Below are 19,832 nucleotides of genomic sequence, written 5' to 3' on the forward strand. Positions count from 1 at the left end.
CTGAATGACACTGTTTTTTCCAAAGATGCTAATATTGAAAGTTTGAAGCACATGCATATCCTGAAACAGGAGTCCTATGAAAGAATCATACTGGAAAAAAAAAAGGCAAAGGAAAAAGTGGTGATGAGAGTCATTAAGGAAAGCCACAGATCTTTGAGGAAACCCAGGGCTGATATCAATAATAAAAGTAGACTTTGGTCTGCAGGATTTTAGTTACTGAGAGCATCATAGGAGGAGGCAAATCCTATGATACAGGTTACAGCTGCAGTCCCCAGTGCATGGGAAAGGGAAAAGAGCACAGAAAAGACAGTTTCTTATTCACAGATTACATATACAGACAATGAAAACCACAGAAAGACATGGCATCCCTCACTAATTTTACAGTGATTATAGAAAACAATTTTTATCATATACCTTAACTCTATGTCATATCAATAGTTCATTTTACTTCCCAGATTACTCCTGTGAAAACTATTAACACTGGAAATACAGAATTATGAAACTGCTACAAAGTTATTTATACTAAAAAGTTTAAAAAAAAAGTTATTTATACTACCAGAATTAAATTAAACTACTCTGCATCAGTTGGCGTGACCTTTTCATTTTGGGGCTTTGACTCATGCTGCAGCCCACACAGAGGGTTTTGCAAGTCGAGCTAAAACTGTCTTAAAAACTGAAAACCCACTTATGGAGTAATGAAGGATTTAGGCAACAGAAAAAAAAATATCTCGGTCACTGGTGGGCTGTTACTTCTACTCCCACACAGCCTTCTTGGGGAAGTTAAAGGTAGCAGCTGTCTGACCTCCTGTGATCTGCTGATCTGTGATCTCTCCTGTGATCTCCTGTCTTCTGATTACCCAGAAGCCACTCACTCTGTTTTGAAAACTGTAACCTTATACCTTCTGGCCAATTAATTTTGCATTCAGAAGAAAGCCATGTCCCATCTTAGAGGCTCCAAACTTTACTCAATGCTGAAAGGTATCCTTTCCTCATAGAGCAAAGCTTTAGAAGGGACTTGCACTAATTTCCATACTTAGTACTGAGCAAGCTACGTTCCTGCACAGCACACAGCTGATTTCCACATACCTCAGCACGCTGCACACTGCCTGATTCCCCTCAGCTGGCCCCCTTCCCACTGCACACTCTGTGGTTCCACAGCAGGGGCAACCACAGGTTAAGCTATAAATCCATAAGTGGTTTCACAAGGCTGTTTGCTGTTAATACCACACTGAGGCTATTTTAGCCCCAAATCTGGAAGGAGAAAAGAACAAAAAAAAAACAGACTAGCCTAAGACTCCTAAGACTGAGGTATTTTGCTCAGACAACTTGCCTGCATAAGTGGCAGCAGATTGCTGCAAGGATTGAAGCTGACCACGACTACAGCCATATTTCTTGGTCATATCTTGTAAAGGAACCTCACTGATTAAATCCAGAAGGGCAAGACTGGTGAAAAACCTGTTGATGAAGTACATGAAGAAACAAAATTGTCATCCGGGGCACATTACATGCAAAATGTGCTGTGATACATAGAACAGAACAGTACTACACTATAGCACACAAAAGAAACAGAGAGGATGGCTTCCAAAAACATCAGCACAAACATTTTGTGCCACCTGTGTTCTTGGTCCAGAGCAGACCAGGTCCAGGTCCTCTGACCTATCAGCTCACTTAGAAAAAGAGCCAGTTCCTGGAAACAGACACAGAGCCTGTGCATTACAAGTGTTATAGCCTCTGATCTCTGCACTTTCCCACCCACATTCTGTGGCTACCTTTTGTGGATGGCCATTTGTCTGTGCTGTTTCTCCGTTTTAGCTGTGATTTTGCCCTTTACAGAGCGAGCTAGAAAGCCTTCTTCAATCCCCACCAGCTCAGCCACACGTTTCATTGAGGCAGGCAGCTTCTCCCATAAGCAGAAAAACTGGTACCAGTCAATGGTGGTCCACTCCTCATACACTGGGGTGATCTAAAGAAAATAACACAATGCAAAAAACTGTTTCAGAGAAATAAACAGAACTAAACAGAGTTTTAGGCAAACAAAACCACAGCCTAGGGAATGTGGTTAGAGCATCCCACACACGACGTAAAGGCACTGAGTCACAGGCGTGTACCATGAAGAAAGTGAAAGCTCTTCTAATCCAGTTTCTTTAATACTTGTACTGATGAGATCTGACTCATATGGGTACTCCAATGATTAAACCATTTGGAATCTTTGTCAGATTATTTTTTAAATCCAAGCTACTAAACTATTTTTAAGCTGCATCTTCAATGTCCTTTAAGAAAACAAAATTTTACTCTTTTTTTAAGATAATTTACAGACATCTACCAACCTTTTAAAACCATGAGTAACCACATTACCCACTGCCACAGCATCTGACAAAGCAGGAAGGACACAGATTTTGCCAGAACTAGCTGAAGCTTTCATTTACCTGGGGTGCAAAAAAATCTCAACTTTTATTAACACTAACAAAAAGACCTCCAGACCTTTTCTATGTTTTTTAGACATAAAACCAATTCTGTTAATGTTTAGTCAGCACAGAGTTAGTTTCTCTGTGAGGAGACAAAATGTCCTCATATCTTTGTCAATATAAAGCAAGATTAATTATTTTGAAAGAACTAAGAGTTGCTTGGCACAAATGTTAAATGGCACAGAATACTAGTTGTCTATGTTGTTGTAAATCATCCATGCTTCTTCATCTGCTGAGAAGAACAAAAGTTATTAAGATGGGGGTTTATCTTTTGTTTTTATTGGGCTTTTTTTTTGTGATTTGGATTTTTTTATTTAAAGAAAACTATCTTCCTAGTCTAGCAAATCCTTATTTGTTTTAATCAACTTCCCTAAAATACAAGGGCTTGGAATTCAGTCTCTTATTTGTACAAGTAAAAGATGCAAGCTTAAAAGAATTATAAAGTATTTTAGCAGATAAACTCCCTATAGCTCATAAGGAAGACATGAAGAACAATACTTAAAAAAAACTAAAAAGCAACAAAATGAAATAAACCTTTGGCCTTGAAAATGAACAGACTTGCAAGACAGTGTTTTAGAGTAGCTTAACAGAAGAGAATCTCAAGAACATTTTGTTCAACAGTGTATGATTTAAAATAACCTTAGACAAGCTGCTGCAATTAAAAAGTACAGCATAAAAAACATTATGCCATCACTGCCTCTACCCCAGAACAGGAACAAATTTCACCCTTTTTTTTCCTATTCTGGACATGCAAAGAGGAAAAAAATTCACTGGTGCATAACACAAAGGAGCTCATTTTACCCGGCAGAAATAGAACAAAATATAATGTGGTCCTCTAAAACAGAAATATGAGTACGTATGGGACAGCAGTAGATCCAAGAAAAATCTATGGGTGTCAGCCCATAACTGGGTTATTGAATTCACCAAGCAGAGACAGGTACCCTCAGACTCTTGCCTGTCCCTGTCTCCCAGCTCAACAAGCTTTGTAATTGCAAGCATACTCCTCTTGAAATGAACTTTCTTTTCAGAAAAGACTCCCGAATTCTGTCTTTGATTTATCATCCTGTTAAAGAGACTACACCTTACTCTTAAAGAAGGCTAAAGCTGACTGACATATTTCAGCTGATGATTGCATGTTGGGCCTCTGGCAGCCATGAATCCCAAGTTGTTCAGTGCAACTCCATCTGGTTTCCTCAATAATCTTCACAAGTTCATGGCTTCCTCTCCCAGGGTCTTAAATAGCAGTGCTTAGCTGTTCAAGTGTATATGCTCATAAATCTTGACACACTCTGGGACACTTTTCCCTTATAAGATTTATCACACTCCTTCCTTTAGCCCTGGCAGCATCACCAGGCAAGTAAACTAAATCAGGGGTGAATTTCACTGTAACTGAATCAAAGAAAGGCCCACCCATAGAAAGACAGTGGTGTCTGAAGCTATCTGAAGCTTTCTGGAGGCAAAATAGATAATAGAAGCCCAACATTTTTCTGTGCCTCCAAAAGTAATATGAAATTAAGCTTGCTGATCCCAAACACACATACAAAAATCAATTTGTTTCATCAATTTCAAGTGCCTCAGAAAATCTACCATTATTTTATGCTCAAAACTTATTAAGTTCTGAAATCTTAGTAAGTCAAGAGTGACAACAATGTAGTTAAATGGCACGCAGCACCTGTCTACACAACAGACACTATGGTAACACACTCATTCTGAAGAACCTTCAATTTAGAAACTTTTCTTCATGAAGGATAAGCTAAGCAAAGCACAGAAAAACCCAAGCCTATGTTCATGGAGCCATCAAGAACTTTGCATTGTGCTGTCTCCCCTTAGTTTTGGTAGTAGAAAATACAAGACACAGAATAGGAACCTACCAAATAGACAATATGCAGATCATTCTCCAGAACAAAGCTTTTCATAGCTCGCTGCAGGTCAGCAAAGATTTCCATGGCTTCAGTTGGTGAAAGAGAAGATGAAAGAGTAGCTGAGCCAAGATGTGTTGGGTGATAAACCTTTTCTGTAAAAAAAAAAAAAATATTACATAGAGAAACATTTAAGTGCAAGTTTATAATAATTTTCAGGTTGTGCTGCATTTGAGAGATTTCTAACTTTTCACAGCACCTTTTCAATAAGAAATAGTGTATGTCTCCATTCTGAAGACAGAAAAATGGAAACAATAACAGGCTTAGCCTTGCCTATGTCTAAACTAGCCTTTTTTTCTTTAGAAAGACAAAAATCACAGTCTGCAGTTAATATGCACCAATCCTGTGGTTAAAGTTTGCTTTGTTTAAAGATATTTTGGGAATTTTTAGACTACGATGCATCAGTCTTAGAGGTGATGTGCAGGTGATGTGATGTGCCTTCCAAGAACATGTGCATGCAAAATATGTTAAAACAGGTGTAAAGACACCTTCCAGAAAGCTAGAAAATTCTTGATACACAATTCTTTAAAATAAAATAAAAATGCAGAGAAGTCCTTACTATTAATTTACATTGAACATCTACTCAGTTAGCAAATCAAAACTGCAATCACTGGGAGGAACACCAACTTTACCTTTCACATCATTGCCAGAGTCCACAACCTGAATGAATTCATTTTCCAGCAGCCATGCCACACAAGCCTCAATAGGTCCAGCCTGTGCTTTGTCTTGCTCTTTCCCATTTTCCCACTTGCCTTCTTTCATGCTGGATGCAAGCAGAGTGCAAGAGGCATAGGTCTGCACATCCTCTGGAGTGTTGGCTACTCCCCCCACTATGATCTGTTGAAGAAAAATACGTGTTCATATTGCCAGAGATGCAGCAGAACAGAACATCAGATCAGAGAATCAAAGAGAGTGATCCATCATCTCAGTTTTAAAGAACCATTTTCCCAGAGAGGGGAATATGACACAAAGCAACAGATAACTTCTAAAGACTTTCTTGGCAAGAAGTCAGTCATCTTGGGCAGAAGTAAGAGGACTAAGCTATGGAAAATAATGATTTACAAAATCTCATTTTGAAAGTGAACATACACATAGCAGCAATTTAGATTTGAGACTAGCCTCAGGCATTTTTCTTAGCCAACACTGTGAAATATTAAAGTATGTTAGAATACAAACTGCAATTTTGTGAATACAAAAAGCAAACCATAAAAGTGGAGCTCTTGTAAGGCTATTCAGCATACTGAAGGTTTCTCTTAATAAATATGAATGCTATACCATCCCATTGTTTTCCTGATTGAGAGTGATTTTGTTCACCTTGAATTTTAGTTTTGCTTTAAAGGAACCCTCTTCTTTTATATAGCTCTCATGCAGAAAAATACATTTAGAAATTCCAATGCTAAAATCAAAATCTATGGAAATATAACTGAGTTCTAAAAATCACAAAAGTTTTCAAAAGACAGTAAAAGTATTGCAAACAAATTTTATTTAAAGAGTCCTGTATCTAAGTTCAAGCAGCTTTGGGAAAGGACATAAGCTCACTTAAGTGAAATAAAATCCTTTTGGTCCTTTTTACTCCTGTAGAAACCCTACAGAGAAGGGAGAAAATTGGGTAGCACCCCTGTTTGCTCACCAAAAATGTATTCACAAAATTTCAGTCATTCCTGTGCAGAAGATGTAGGTAAGTTGAGGGGGTAAATACGAGCCCTTACAAGGTTCCACAAATGTCATTATGGCCCAATTCAGCCTACAAAGCCTCTAGGATCAGTAATTTACAAACATCCTCCAGTTAACAGTGTCAGGTTACACCTAAAGTTTAAGAATGACACTTAGTTCTGCCTGCTGCTTGAGTACATCTAAATACAATAACAAAGCTTCTTTGAGTGTGCTCACATCCCAGTCTGCAGCAAGCAGAGAAACATCCTAGACAAAACGCTGAATACTGAAGCAAGCTGGCAGAGCCAAATAAATTACTGACTTGACAAAGCAGGAAACACATGAAAAAGAAGAAACAGAAAACATTTGGTGGTGTCACAGAAGAAACCATCCTACAAGGGTCCAAGCACATTTCTAATCCATGAGTGTCCCATACCTCAAGTATTGCTCTTTTCATGCTAGAAGCAACACCTTCCCCTTCTCTTCTGAGCAAACAGCTGCTAACAGGCTTGAGAGATCCCTGAAGTAGAGCAGCACCTTTTGATCTCTCTGAGGGCTTGCAGACTAAAATGCTCTCACCTATTGGTGAAGAAAAACAAAACAAATACAAAACCAATTACTTTAGTACTGCATATGAGCACTATAACAGCTGCACACAGCCCACCAAGGACATAATATTAGAATGGAAAACTGTAAGTATTTTCAAAAAACCTGAGTAACAAAAGAGAAAAAAGTGTGCAACCTTAAACAGTGCATATGAATTGCTATGTAAGAACTGCACAGATGCATAGTACATCAGAACTAAGGCAAAGCCAGCTTCAAAGTTACGTTAGGCTAGTCTGGGTCTTGACAAGTCATCTAAGGAGATTCCACAGCCTCTCTGTTCATCTGCTTTGCTGCTGAACCACTCTTGCTTCTTGTTCTGGAGTTGACTGGAACTATAATATACAGTGGCATCAATTTGACTTTTTCATTACATTAATAAACTGAAAAAATTTTCAAAAGTAAGAAGAAAACATAAAAGCTGCACAGTATTTTGACTGTTTGTATTAAGTCAATCAGCTTTCACTCCAGAAATAACTAATTCATAAATTCAAAATGACTGATCTAAGTAACTATACATTCTCTGAACTTCCAAATATGCATTTATATACGCATACACATAAGAATCCTGCATGGTTTCCACTGAAGTACATTTCAATATATCCTACCTTAAAATTCTCTGCCAGACATTGTTCAGTTAATCTCTAATTACTGAAACTCTGTGGGAGACAAAAAACATCCCACAAAAGAAAAATGAAAATAAGGGGTAAATTCCTTCAATGAGATCATAGTACTGAGGCAAGGAGGTTAGAAATTAAAAGGTGATTGATTAAGGATAGCTGTTTAATCATGTATATTGTTTAACATTTGCTGTGCTTGCAAAGACAGGATGCTTGTGAGGACGGGATGAGAGAATGCAAGGATATTTTGATAAGCAACTGCTTCCCAAAGCAGGAGGTAAAGAGTGCCAGACTTGCAAGGCTGTTGAGATAAGAAAGAGTCCTCAGACCCCCAAAAAAGCCTAGACCAGCCTTGTGGTTTGAACTGCGACCAAGAGACCAGGGAGCAGGCACAAGGAGACAAGGTGAGAAGTTCACCCCTGAGGAAGATGTTGCAAAGCTTGTTTGCTTCCTCCCGTGCGACCACCAGACGACCACCAGGGCACTGCACAAGCACAGAAGGACCAAAAAGCTAATCATAATGCCAAGCAGGGCTGGGCAGGGCTAGGAAATGAATATGCATAGTGAATTGCAAACCTTGACGCACATGTAACCCTTCAGGGAATAAAGAGAGGGTTAAGTTCTTCAGAAAGCCTGCGTGTCTTTGGAGGAGTTATCTCCCACTCGCCTCAGCGCTGAAGAAATACACACCTACTTTACAACTGTTACCAGCTGTGGAGTTTTTCCACGTATCAGTACAGCTTAACCATGGAAAACACAGTGGTCACATAAAGGATATTTTTTCCACAAAGCTATTAGGGAGAAACTGGATCACTGAAGACCTTAGCTAGCTGCAAGCTTTGCCACCTGGCACAGGATAAATGAATTATGGGTAGGACACATTTGCCTTTGACTAAAAGGAGAACACTAGTTTAGTTGGATTAGCTGTACATTAAATATCATGACAGATTTATGATAAGTTATTAAGATTTAAATGCAGGTAGTCTGGACACAAGGTAATTTTGGTTGTGGGTATCTTAGTATGATCCTAGGAATGTTAACTTAGGATAAAACTGTAGCTGTGGAAATGCTACAGTAATTAGCAAATCCAAACGCAATGAAAACACAACTGCACTTAAATTTAATGAACAGAATAAATAAATGCAGTGTAGGCGAGTAAGGAAATACAGCTTAAACATAATTATATATATTAACTACAGAATGAAATGATGTTCAGAGGATGTGTCTTCTGTTTTTTTAATCCTGCCAGGTGAAATGTTGGTATCAGTTGATCACGTACTTTTGACAGAACTGGGGAGTAGGTAAGATAAACTGCCTGTAAAGCATTGTTTTGTGAAAGAAAAGCTTATTTTATTTTAGCAATAAAGAACATCTCTTCATTTTGTATTTGGGTTCTGATATGACCTGAAATTTCCTCTGAAGACTTCCCTTTGACTCTTTCAGAGTGATGTATCTAAAAGAAAACCTAACAGAAGTTGGATCCACTTAGCTCTACATTATCTGACAGTTTTACAAGACTTGGGGGATACTTTCCCAAGATGCCACTGATAATTCAAAGCTAATAATTGCAATCTAGTAAAAATAAATTTAAAAAAAAAAGGAACTGAGCTGTTCCAATATTCATTATTGTGCATTTCAGATACTAGGGGAGGTCCAGGTTAGCATCAGACTAGACAAACACCAGAAGACTCTGGATATCCAGGCATAAAAAACTCCATTAAAACCAACAAAGGCCCTACTAAATTCTAGGTTCTGTTCAGCTTTACCTATTTCTCCTTGGGAAAATGGTAGTTTTGACGAATGCAAAAAGAAACACATTTCACTCGCCAAAATTATATTTTTAAGTTTCCATCAAATCAAGAAGAATAAATTAAAAAACCAAATTGTAAGACAATCCAAAACTACAATGTTGGGAGTGGAGGAGGAATTCAACCCAACAGCATTTATCTTTTTGTCTGTCAGCTAAATTTCATATCCACATAAGGCACTTTTTCCAGCTGAAGTTGCTGTCCTCCAGTCTCCCTACTCTGTGACAGAGTAGCAGCTGGCAACATAGCTTTATGTTCTCATCCAAAAGACTCTGTGGAGTGGAAAAAAATGGTACATTCATGAAGCTCATCAGCATAAAATCAACTGCTTACACATCAGAACTGTCACATCAGAACTGTCAAAAAGGGTACTAATTATTGTAACTTGAAGGAGAAAAAGAAGAAACTTCAAGGAATAATGTAATTTTACACCTGCCTGCTACAGTCAAATGAGAAAGTCTGGAAAATTTCAAAATCCAGCCTGCAGCTGCCCTTTCCTTGAACGCACAGGGAGAGCTCGCAGAGATATAGGTCGCAAAATGCTCTGTTGCTATGCTACTCAGGCAAAAATAGAAAGCTAAATGTAAGAACAGTCTGCTTACATAGGGCTCCAGCAAGCACCAATCAAACAATCAGGAGGGCAAATCCCACTTCCCGCATCTGTTGAACTTCTTCTTTTCTGCTGTGTTTATACTTGCATAATGTGGCTTTTTGCAATTATCGACAAAGATAAATTTCCATTGCAAATTAAAATAACAGGCAGGATATTTTTGTTGAGCATCAATCAGTGCCACTGTATGCAAGAAGGTGCCATATTATCTGTGAACTACTGTTCGTATTTCCCTGTCTCTATCTCATTACTACTTTCAAGATCCATAAAATTGATGGTTAAGTTTAATAAATCTAAATCATAATTTCAGACAACAGAAGCTTGTCAAATTAGGGTTGTAGACTTTATACGTGTTTCTTATATTTTAGGCCCATCCAATGAGAGTTTACTGCAAATTTTCTCACTGCAATGCTAAACATTTTAGTCAACTGACCATGGGTCACAGAATTAAGGCAAATGAACAACACAGCCTTAGAAGCTAACAACAATTCAAAGGCAAAAATAGCCTGTTCCTGAAGTAACTGACATATAAATACCAAAGTCAGTCTCAGGCAGTGAAAACAACCCCCTGGGAATTGCAACTTCTACTCCATTAATACCAAACAAATTAATACCAAACAAATTCATCTTGATTAACCTAATCATACAGCACACCGAAGGAATTCATCATGATTAGTCCCTAATTGCCAAGTACTGCCCTGGATTTAATCAGGTTAACATTGCTCCGACAGAATGTCAATAAAGACTCTGCTTACCCTCTGTGTCTACCCCTTTCCTGCCAGCCCTTCCAGCCATCTGCTTGTAGGTGAGGATGTCCAGCAGCCTGCCACCGAAGGTGGGGGTGCGGATGACGACACGGCGCGCGGGCAGGTTCACTCCCGACGACAGCGTGGAGGTGGCGGCCAGGACTCGGATCAGGCCCTGCCGAAAGGCTCCCTCAATGATGTCCCGCTCGTCAAAAGTCAGACCTGGGGAGACGTGGCTTTTAGTGACCCTTGTGATGGTGAGACTGAATGTAAGAGCTGAAAATGTTGCTGTCCAGCAAGGGAAGAACAGACTTGATGAACATCCACCAGTCAGTGCTAGGAACCAGGCTTGCAACACTACCTTATTTAACTTCTGACCGGTAAGTGAAGCGAAATTTCACCCTTAAGTTTTTATTATTCAACTGACAGTGATATACTAGCTTTTCCAAGGTGCTTATACACCTTGTGGCAAGATTAACTACGTACCGCATATTTACAAGCACTGTAAGTAAATACATAAAGAAATAAAATAAAAAATGAGAAAACAGTAGGGAACTAGGATTTACTTGTCTGCCACCCTGACCCTGGACTCCTTCTTCATTATTTCCATTACAGGTCTAGTATGTATCTTTCTACATTATCTTCAGGGCTTCAGGCCAATTTTGCAAGAAATACAGATTCTATAAGCATTTGGGATTATTCCTCCCACGTAATCAATGCCACACAACAATGCTACGTAAACAATGCCACAGCTACTGTTTTCTCTCCCAGTCAGTCTTTTCTCTCAGTGAATCAACAGGTGACATGCTGTATTACCTACCTAAGTAAAAAATAAAAAATCCAAGCAGAAGTGTTCACAACACATGCTCCTTTCATTTTTATTTTTATTGTTATACTGCCTCTATTTAGTCATTTATTTCAATATTAAGCTGAGGAAAATTGCTCTGAAATACTCTGGCAGCTTTAGGAACAACTTGAAAATGCTGGAGCTGCAAATCAGTTAAGTTTTCAGCCATTTCACAAAGAAAGGACCAGGCAAGTTGTATTCCAGAAGTTGCTGTTATCCAACTGTCCTGGTTTAGGGCAAATTTGGGAGATAACCTCCAAAGGAGGCCCCTCCAGAAAGCAAACCCCATGGCCCCTCCACCCAACCGGTTCGGGAAGGATTCCTCAGAGAGAAGTGGAAAGAACCTGTTTATTTAACAGGGAAAACACCCCCCAGCACACAAAATGAACAATACTGGATGACAACACTCCTTCACCTCTCTGAAAAAGATGACAAATTCAGCAAGTCTTTCCTGGGAGTGGTTGCTCTGTTATCAGTCCCTCTGGTGCTGGGGATAGCTGCTGTAGGCCACAAAGCGCAAACTCTTGGTGTTTCCCAGGTCCCAGTCTGGAGCAGGTTTGAATGGTTCCAAGAAAAGGGAAAGAAAGACAGTCCAAGGAAAAATTTGGACTGCCTAGCTAAACTAACTAACAAGCAAAAGCAAAAGCAAGAGCAAAAGCAGGAGCAAAAGCAAAAGCCAAAGCAAAAGCAAAAAGCAAAAGCAGCACTATGTACTGCCCCATCTCTGTGTCCCACCGACTGTGCAGGAGTGAGCAGGCTGACAAAACAAAACCTCGCTTTTCAGAGCCAGTCTTGAAGGCACAGAACATAATATCCAGCATAAACAGAACAGATGTCTGGGGATACAAGCATCATAATGTCACCCTAGGACACCAACACAACACAGAGAAGATGTAGCAAAACAATTTGTGAATGAAAGTCTTCAGCCACAACAAAAGAATTTCAAATTTGCCTGTAACTGTGGGATTCTTAAAGCTTATTTAATCATAAGCTACAAAATGCTTAAAAAAGCAACTGATAAATTGCTGATACCTGCAGTAAAAAGCACCCATATGACTTAACCATTACTGAATTCAAGACCAAGATATTCAGGAATACCTGCATGATGAAATGCCACTCCCCATGGCAAAGTGCGCTGGAGCACCGAGTCCAGGCCTGAAATCGAACGCTTTAACTGATCCAGGACCTCATCAATCCCTTCTCTGTTCACAACAACTGGAGCAATGGCTGAATTTTTTGCAGAACCTTGAGAAAGAAAATATTTTTATAGTTCCTACAAAAAATAATTTTCATTAAAGGCACTGTGTATACAGTAGTCTTCTATTAAGTACTTTTCTCTTACTCTCAGTTTGCTGCAAACCATAGAACTCCCTGGCAATGATGTCTGCCAGATTCTCACACCAGTTCTTGGATGGACAGAAGAGCAGGACTGAATGGCCACCACAAACAGTCTCATAACACAGGCTCACAATATGGTCTTCATCTCCCTGAATTGAGATAAAATATATTCAGATTGAATGAGGTCTGTAAATGCTGTCCCTCTGTATCCCAGCAGGTAATCTTCTACTTCCAGTCAGAAAGAGAAGCAAACATAGAACATGGATGACTGTTCTTAGTTTTTGTCTTGCTTTATGAAGTCCAAGCACTAGTATGACCACATTGTTGAGGGCAGTTCTAGACCTACCCATGAATACAATGTTTTTCATCTTGCTTTCAGAAATCTTTTTCTGAATGAAGGTCACACAGTGCACAAATAAATCACTGCAACCTCCACATCATGGGTAACACCAGTAGGGAAGAGCCCTGAAGGAAAACCCCTCTACTTAAACTAGGGAACATTTGTTAACTTGGATGTCTGAACTAAAAGCATGACATGTAGCAGTCTAAGCATCCCCAGTAAGAAGCACTCAGCAAGCAGTGCTGACCAAAGACTGCAGGTGTTCAGACCACAGTGGAAGGCTTTTAGGAATACTTATACAGAAGCTCATGCAAAAACCTGCTGTTTACAGCTTGCTTTTTTGGTTTTAAGATCTTAAGAGAGTCCCTGCAATTGATCTGTTATGCTTGGCTATGCCAGATTCTCTTGTAGCAAGCAGGCCAAAGGAGGAAGAGAAAAATGTAGGCATACAGCATGAAATAAAAAGAACTAAAATGCAAATGAAGACAGTGGAGCAATGTCAGGAACTTCTCCACAAGGAATCAGCCAAATTCAGCTGAAATGGTGAAGTCATCGAGTTCCCTTTTATTTCTGAGGCACAGAAGTCTGAAAGTCCAGTGACAGATATTAAGCCCAAGATCCCCGAGTCTTATAAAATAAGCCAACTCCTTTAAACCGTTGAGTCATAAGCACAGTTTAGTTCTTTCGCTTGCTTAATTTAGTAACTATCCAAAGCAACTGTCTCAAAAATATCCAAATGCAACATCACCTTCTCAATATGACCACATAAAAACTAATTTCCAAATGCTCTAGTGGAAAAACATTTCCTTTTGTTCCCAGGATACTTTTTCTCTGCTGTTCCACCATGCTACTGACAAGAGAATGCCTGTGCACAGCAAGAATGGAGTGCAAAACTTTCTAAAATATTGCTGCCACTCAGCCCATATAGCCTAACTACTACACTAGTATTATACAAAGCAGTTCAAATAACTGGAGAGAAAATTTACCCTTCAAAGACTCCACAGGAAAGGACCTACAAGTAGAGAGCTCAAATTCCCCACTTGTACCCATTTGGTTCTTTGAAATCATTATAGTATGTTACCCCTAACTTTCCATATCCTTTTCAAGTGTGCAAAAGGACTAACTACTGAAAACAGATTCAGAAGAATTGGAATGGACATCTGACTTCCAATCAGTGTCAAAATTAGATCATTTACCAGTTTAACATAAGCGGGTTCAATACCAGATTTTAATACAAATACTTTCTCCCAATTATGAGTGTAAATTCCTTGGCCTAAGCAGGAAATACTTACCTGCATTTATGAAAGGGAAGTAGATTTCCAGACACAAGATAGAGTGGTGGGGTAAAGGGAGACTCAAACTCTTTATACCTGTCAAGTACTCAGAAACAACATAACTGCAAAGTCAACTTTGTCTTCAATACCTTCACGAGTTTGTATTTTGGGGTTTTTTTTTTTGTTTAAGTCAGGAGAAGACAAAAATACCAATTTTATTCTCAGTTTGAGCATGAATCTATGAAGTAAACAACAAAGTTGAGAATGTAATCTATTTAAAAATAAATAAAAAAACATACCAGGAGCTGTCTTTTTAACTTTAGCACTACCAAAGGCATTATCCCAAAGCCACTGCTCAGAGTTTTGTTACCTTCAGTTGCAGCTTGGGCTGAAATTCTCGCACTAAATTCATGGAGGAGTCATATATGCTGCTGCCAATTTTCACCCACTCCTTGAGGGGCACAGGGCGGAAATCTGTACAGTAGAGCTCTGCATCTAACCATGAGGCCAGGAGCCCCAGGTTAGGGAGGGTAGCACTCATGCCTACTATCTGTATCCCACCAAAACCAGGACTGGTGCTCTTTGTGTGTCTGGAAGTGGTTAAAAGAAAATGAAAGTTAGTGACAACACAGGCTACTGTTCTGGAAAATGGAATTCAGAAAAAACTGCTCGATCTAATTCCTTCCAGCCTCTCAAGTGCAAAGCTAGTTTTTCAACTTCTTGACAAAGAAAGAAGCTATACTCTGCTCTTAAAAAACAGGTCAGGTTATGCACTGATAACAAGATAATTCAGCTTTTAATTAATTTGAACCTAAACCTTTTTTAGGTAGCCAACAGGTATTTATTGACTGCATATTTGGAGAGACTGAAAACAAAGATCAACTAGTTCCTTGCCACTAACAAAAACATGGAAATAAAGGAATGGCTCAATCTCCACTGCAATCTTTCTAAGCTTAAATACCTTAATTAAAACACTTCTAGTTGTTTCCATTTCAGGACAAATAATATTAGACCAATATCTTCCTAGATCTGGGAACCAAAGCCCTAAGAACAGCAAAGTAAGTAGCTTCTGTTCCTAAAATGCTGAACAACAGCTTTCACTAAAGACAGTGAGAAGTAATGGACTCCTAACAAACCTGACAACACAAACTGTTATTTTAGATACCCAAATTTAGATTCTAATTCAGGCTTTTACATCCACACAATAGGTTTTTTTATGCTTCTAAGCTTGTGTTTGAAAAGTACTCATTTGCATTGCACTGAGCCACAAATCGAGACTCTAAAAAATAAAAAGGTCTGACAAATCACTGAGAGCTCAGAAATAACCTGAATCTTCTTAGAAGACCCTGGTAATCCTGGCAAAGACACGACAGAGAAAACAAGATTACCCAGAAGCTGTAGTATTAAAAGGCCAGTCACTGATGAGACAGAAATAAGGAAGCTGAGGAGAGGCAGACTCTCTGTTATCCAAGCTCTTTAAGCATTTGCTGGTACAGCTTCACCATCAAGGTTACAGATTTTTGTCCCTAGAGGAACTTTAGACCTTTTTCTCCCTAAGGCAACTACTGACCTCCAAGGATTAAAGAAGTTCTAGCTCTACAGCATATTATGTGACTAAGGAGGAGACAAATCTGCTGCAGAATTTTGCCTGCATCTTGAAAAACCTCGTGGAAAAGCATGGACACCCACACAGGCAATGGCCATCTGAGAACATTTTCTTGCTGTGAAGACACAGCTTGTACTTCAGTGGGACAGGCACTGATCATTCTGATAACTGGCCAGACTGGACAGTGTTTAAAGACTTTGTATAAGTTCATTAAATAACAGAGAGGAAGAAGGACATTTGAGAGAAAATGTGGTCTTCAGCTCCAGGAACCCAGTGGATTCCAAAATAAAATTAGCAGCCACTTCCTTCATGTCAGGAAGTGGTACAGGGTACCCCTGTCACCTTGATCCTGACAGAGAGATAGAGAATCTGGGCCCTAGCATGCCTGCATGGTGAAGGATGAAACACTGTGTCTTCCCAGGAACATTCCTTGATGCACCTGTACTTTTTTCCCCTGGCAAGTGTTTTCTCCTTCCTGCTTCCTCGATGCAAGGGAGTAAAGCAGAGGGTGAGCCTGCACCTGTGCTGCAGCTACCTGATAAACCAAGGGAAAAGGAGTGGCAAAGTCACTCACACTGCTCCAAAGTGTACTGGCTTCCAGGATTGATAGGGAGAATATGAGAAGTCAGATGTGATTAGACCAGGAACACTGCTGGCTCCTGGAAATCATGATGGGAAATACTGGGTGAAATGTCCAGTGGAGAGACAGTGTAGAAATGGCAGCAACCCCAGAACTAAATAGATGGTCTCTGCTTAGCCCAGCACTGGTACCATTCACAAGACAAGAAGCAGCAGAGAAAACTGACAAAATCTGTCTTTCTGTGCTAAGGAAACAGTTGCTTTTGACTCTTCTCTCAGCACCATCAATAAAGATTAAGAAGGTTACACCACCTCCTCCATTTCCTTTTTTCTGTGTTTGGGCACTATGGAGCAGCTGGAAGTTTAGTGCTGAGGATCTAGATACTGAATTCTTAAAAGCTTCTAGAGGTCTTCTCAAACATCTTATCTATTCCCCAGAGTCAAATCAATTCTGCTAAAGGCAAGAAAGCATGCAACCACTAGGCTATCACATGTTATAAGCAAAAGCAGAGCTCACCCTGAGCAGAGCTAACTAAGCAGACTGCTGACATATCCTCTAAGCCTTCTGATCAATTCACCATGCACAAGTTAACAGCCTGCCCACTCTTCCATCACACCAGAGCATTCCAGCAGGATAATTACACCACTCCATGAAGCACTGAAAAATTAGGCAGGGCAAAACTGTTTTTAAAAAATCCAAAGTTAAAAAAAAAGAATAGACTAAAGAAGTAAATTAAAGCTTCAGCCTTACTTCTTTTCCTGAGAGGATAAATCCCATGGTAGCACACAAACAGAATGCCATGTGGAAAAGAGGGTTTAACTACAATGGCAGGCTCCTGAAAAGTGCTATGATGAGATCTTAATAAACAAAATAGTCTAGGTCATCGCTCTCATAAAAACCTTGGAGCTAACCCAAGTTTCCATTCACACAGAGAACAAATATTTGGAGTCATCAATTATTTAGCATTAAAAGACAAACATCTCAGTCTACTCACCTTTTTGCTACCTTCTCTGTAACATATCTCACTTTGGTCAGGAGGAGTTCCAGCAGATATCCTCGATGAGAGTCTCCCAGCATGTGCAACTCGTCCACAACCACCACTCCTGATAAAGAAAAGCACTCAGGTCATACCTGACAAACCTCCAAACTAAGAGCAAATAGCCTCAATCTTTTCCCATTCCACATGAACTGAAACTTAAATTCACAAATCCATCTATGCTTACCAACACCACCATGGCTTCCTTCTGTCACTGAGAGAGACAAATCATGACAGATGTCATGACATTTCACACCTACTACAACCACACATACACACACACAATCAACTTTTAAAAAATAAAAATAAATAGGTTGAGTTGTTAGTCTAGACACCACACAAAACAGTATTGCAGCATCTATACTGTAACCTCCTTGCAAGTAAAAACCCTCAGGCTTTAGAGTATCTGCAAAGGAAAATTCCATCACCCAAATGAGCTAGTAAAAAAATTTGTTGACATCACTGTCTTAGTTAAAAACACCATTTTTTACTAATGTAGTTGTGTCAGAAAAAAAAACAAGAGCAGATGTAATTACACTGGCAGAGTCTGCTTCCTATTGAATTGCTCTTTGTTAACCAAACCTGAACAAGCTCTACTATTTAACTTTGGCTTTCTAATGAAAAAAAATCCTTATGTGACAGCTTTGTTGCCCTCCTACCTCCTGCAAATGACATTTTAATCTATTAACCACCTCCATCAAATTTTTAAGGTGTGTAGAAATATCTAAAAGACTAATGTCTAAAAAGGCTTCTGAATATCAGCAGCTGGAGACAACAGACCAGACTAGAGCGTTCCCTGAGGAGAAAACACAGAGCCACTACTGCTCAGGGACCCAGTGCACCTCCTGCACACATCCCAGCAGCAGTATGTTGTATTTCTGGCCAGCTAACAGGGTTCCAGAGATATGGAGTAGGATAAAGGAAGGTTAAACAAAAAAAGCAGGGCACAGAGGGCACCACACTCCATTAGCTCTGCTGCTGTGGAATTTTTTTTCCTCCCTGGTGCAGCTATGTAATATCTTTCTGGTACAGCTAAAATAGCAGGAGCTTAAGGGCAAATGTGACCTTACATTATCTGTCTCAATGCTATTTTTCCTTCTTTTTTTTCTCTCCTTCCTACATATGTTCCTTCTCTCTCCGTCTGTTTTCTCCCTCCTTCTCTTTCAAGCCACTTAAGTTAGAAAAGAGTTTTGCACTGCTTCATCAGCCTCTTTTACAAACTCCCACCCATCCAGCTCCTCTGTCATCCTGTACTTCCTCTATTCTGTGCTTGTAAATAATGGCAATTCATTGGTCACCAAATACATATTTGTTCAGCTACCAGAAAAAGCTTCTTCCTGCTTCCCCATACAACAATCTGCCTGAATTCTTCCAGAGCTCAGACAGGACAGTTTAATCAGTTACCTACCAAAGTAAAATCCATGCAAGTCACTTCAAACCTTCATCATACCACATAAGTATTGAAAATGAGGCTAGACTCAGTCTGCTATTTCTGTCTGCAAATTAGGTGTATCCCTAGAAGACAGCTGAAAAAAAACCTATTAAAAACTACCTGAGAGCTACCAGACAAGTTTACTGTAGAATAACTAGGTTATTTTAATTCCCCATCCTGTTTAAAACTAAAAAGTTCTGAATGAAAAGCAGGAAGGACTTGGTTTTTTTAAATATAATTCAACTAGTAACATTTTAATTTCAAGTTTAAATTAAGAAACAAATATCACAACAGCACATTACAAATCCATTCCCAGCTGACACACTGAGAAAGCAGAAGATTCTTCTCTAATCATTTTCCTAAAAATTTCTTTAACATCAGTGTCAAGAGGCTGAACAAGAGGAACATCATCTCCTGTGTACCTGGATGTTCTAAACTGACATGTTATATAATAATAAGCAACACAACATTGCTTTTAACTGCTTCATACAGCAAAGAGAGCTCTGGCAGGCAGAGGATTTGAGTTTCTCTCAACGATTTCCAAAGGCAACGTGAGCTATCAGCATGGGGTTGACATCAATGAAAGGAACAGCTCAAGCTTGAGATGGAATCCAGCCAGGATTGCAGTCATCTTCCAATAACTCATCTCAAAAGATAAAACACCCTTGTTACAAACTGGTCTAAATTTAGAATTAATTAGAAGACAAGGTACAATCTTGCAGTTTCAGACAAGCTTCCTTTGGGTGACAGCTAAACTGGCATTTTCAGTTCATACCCATATTTTACAGCTTTTATGAAAATTTACTTCCAAATAGAAAACTTGTCCATTTCCTACATAACAATGACTTTTTAAAATCAAAATTAATTTTAAAATTAATGACAGAGAAGCATATAAAGAAAAAAATAAACATTTTGCCCTTATTTCTGTTACACGGTCATATTGGGGCTTAAGGGA

At 39.2% G+C, this 19,832-nt stretch overlaps 1 protein-coding gene across 1 annotated transcript in view; it reads right to left on the reverse strand.

Annotated features, from left to right (window-relative positions):
• Positions 1–19,832, reverse strand: part of POLQ (DNA polymerase theta) — a 52,968-nt gene that overhangs the window by 25,137 nt on the left and 7,999 nt on the right. The window contains exons 6-15 of the mRNA XM_041463917.1: positions 17,404–17,512; positions 14,594–14,813; positions 12,614–12,758; positions 12,370–12,516; positions 10,434–10,646; positions 6,474–6,616; positions 5,012–5,221; positions 4,337–4,474; positions 1,770–1,963; positions 1,331–1,455 (exon numbers count right to left, since the gene is read on the reverse strand). Coding sequence (XP_041319851.1) covers positions 1,331–1,455; positions 1,770–1,963; positions 4,337–4,474; positions 5,012–5,221; positions 6,474–6,616; positions 10,434–10,646; positions 12,370–12,516; positions 12,614–12,758; positions 14,594–14,813; positions 17,404–17,512 — 1,644 coding nt within the window. The remainder of the gene's footprint in view (positions 1–1,330; positions 1,456–1,769; positions 1,964–4,336; positions 4,475–5,011; positions 5,222–6,473; positions 6,617–10,433; positions 10,647–12,369; positions 12,517–12,613; positions 12,759–14,593; positions 14,814–17,403; positions 17,513–19,832) is intronic.

This window comes from Pyrgilauda ruficollis, unplaced genomic scaffold (genome assembly GCF_017590135.1).
Source record: "Pyrgilauda ruficollis isolate IOZ18807 unplaced genomic scaffold, ASM1759013v1 scaffold17, whole genome shotgun sequence".
NCBI classification, from domain to species: Eukaryota; Metazoa; Chordata; class Aves; order Passeriformes; family Passeridae; genus Pyrgilauda; species Pyrgilauda ruficollis.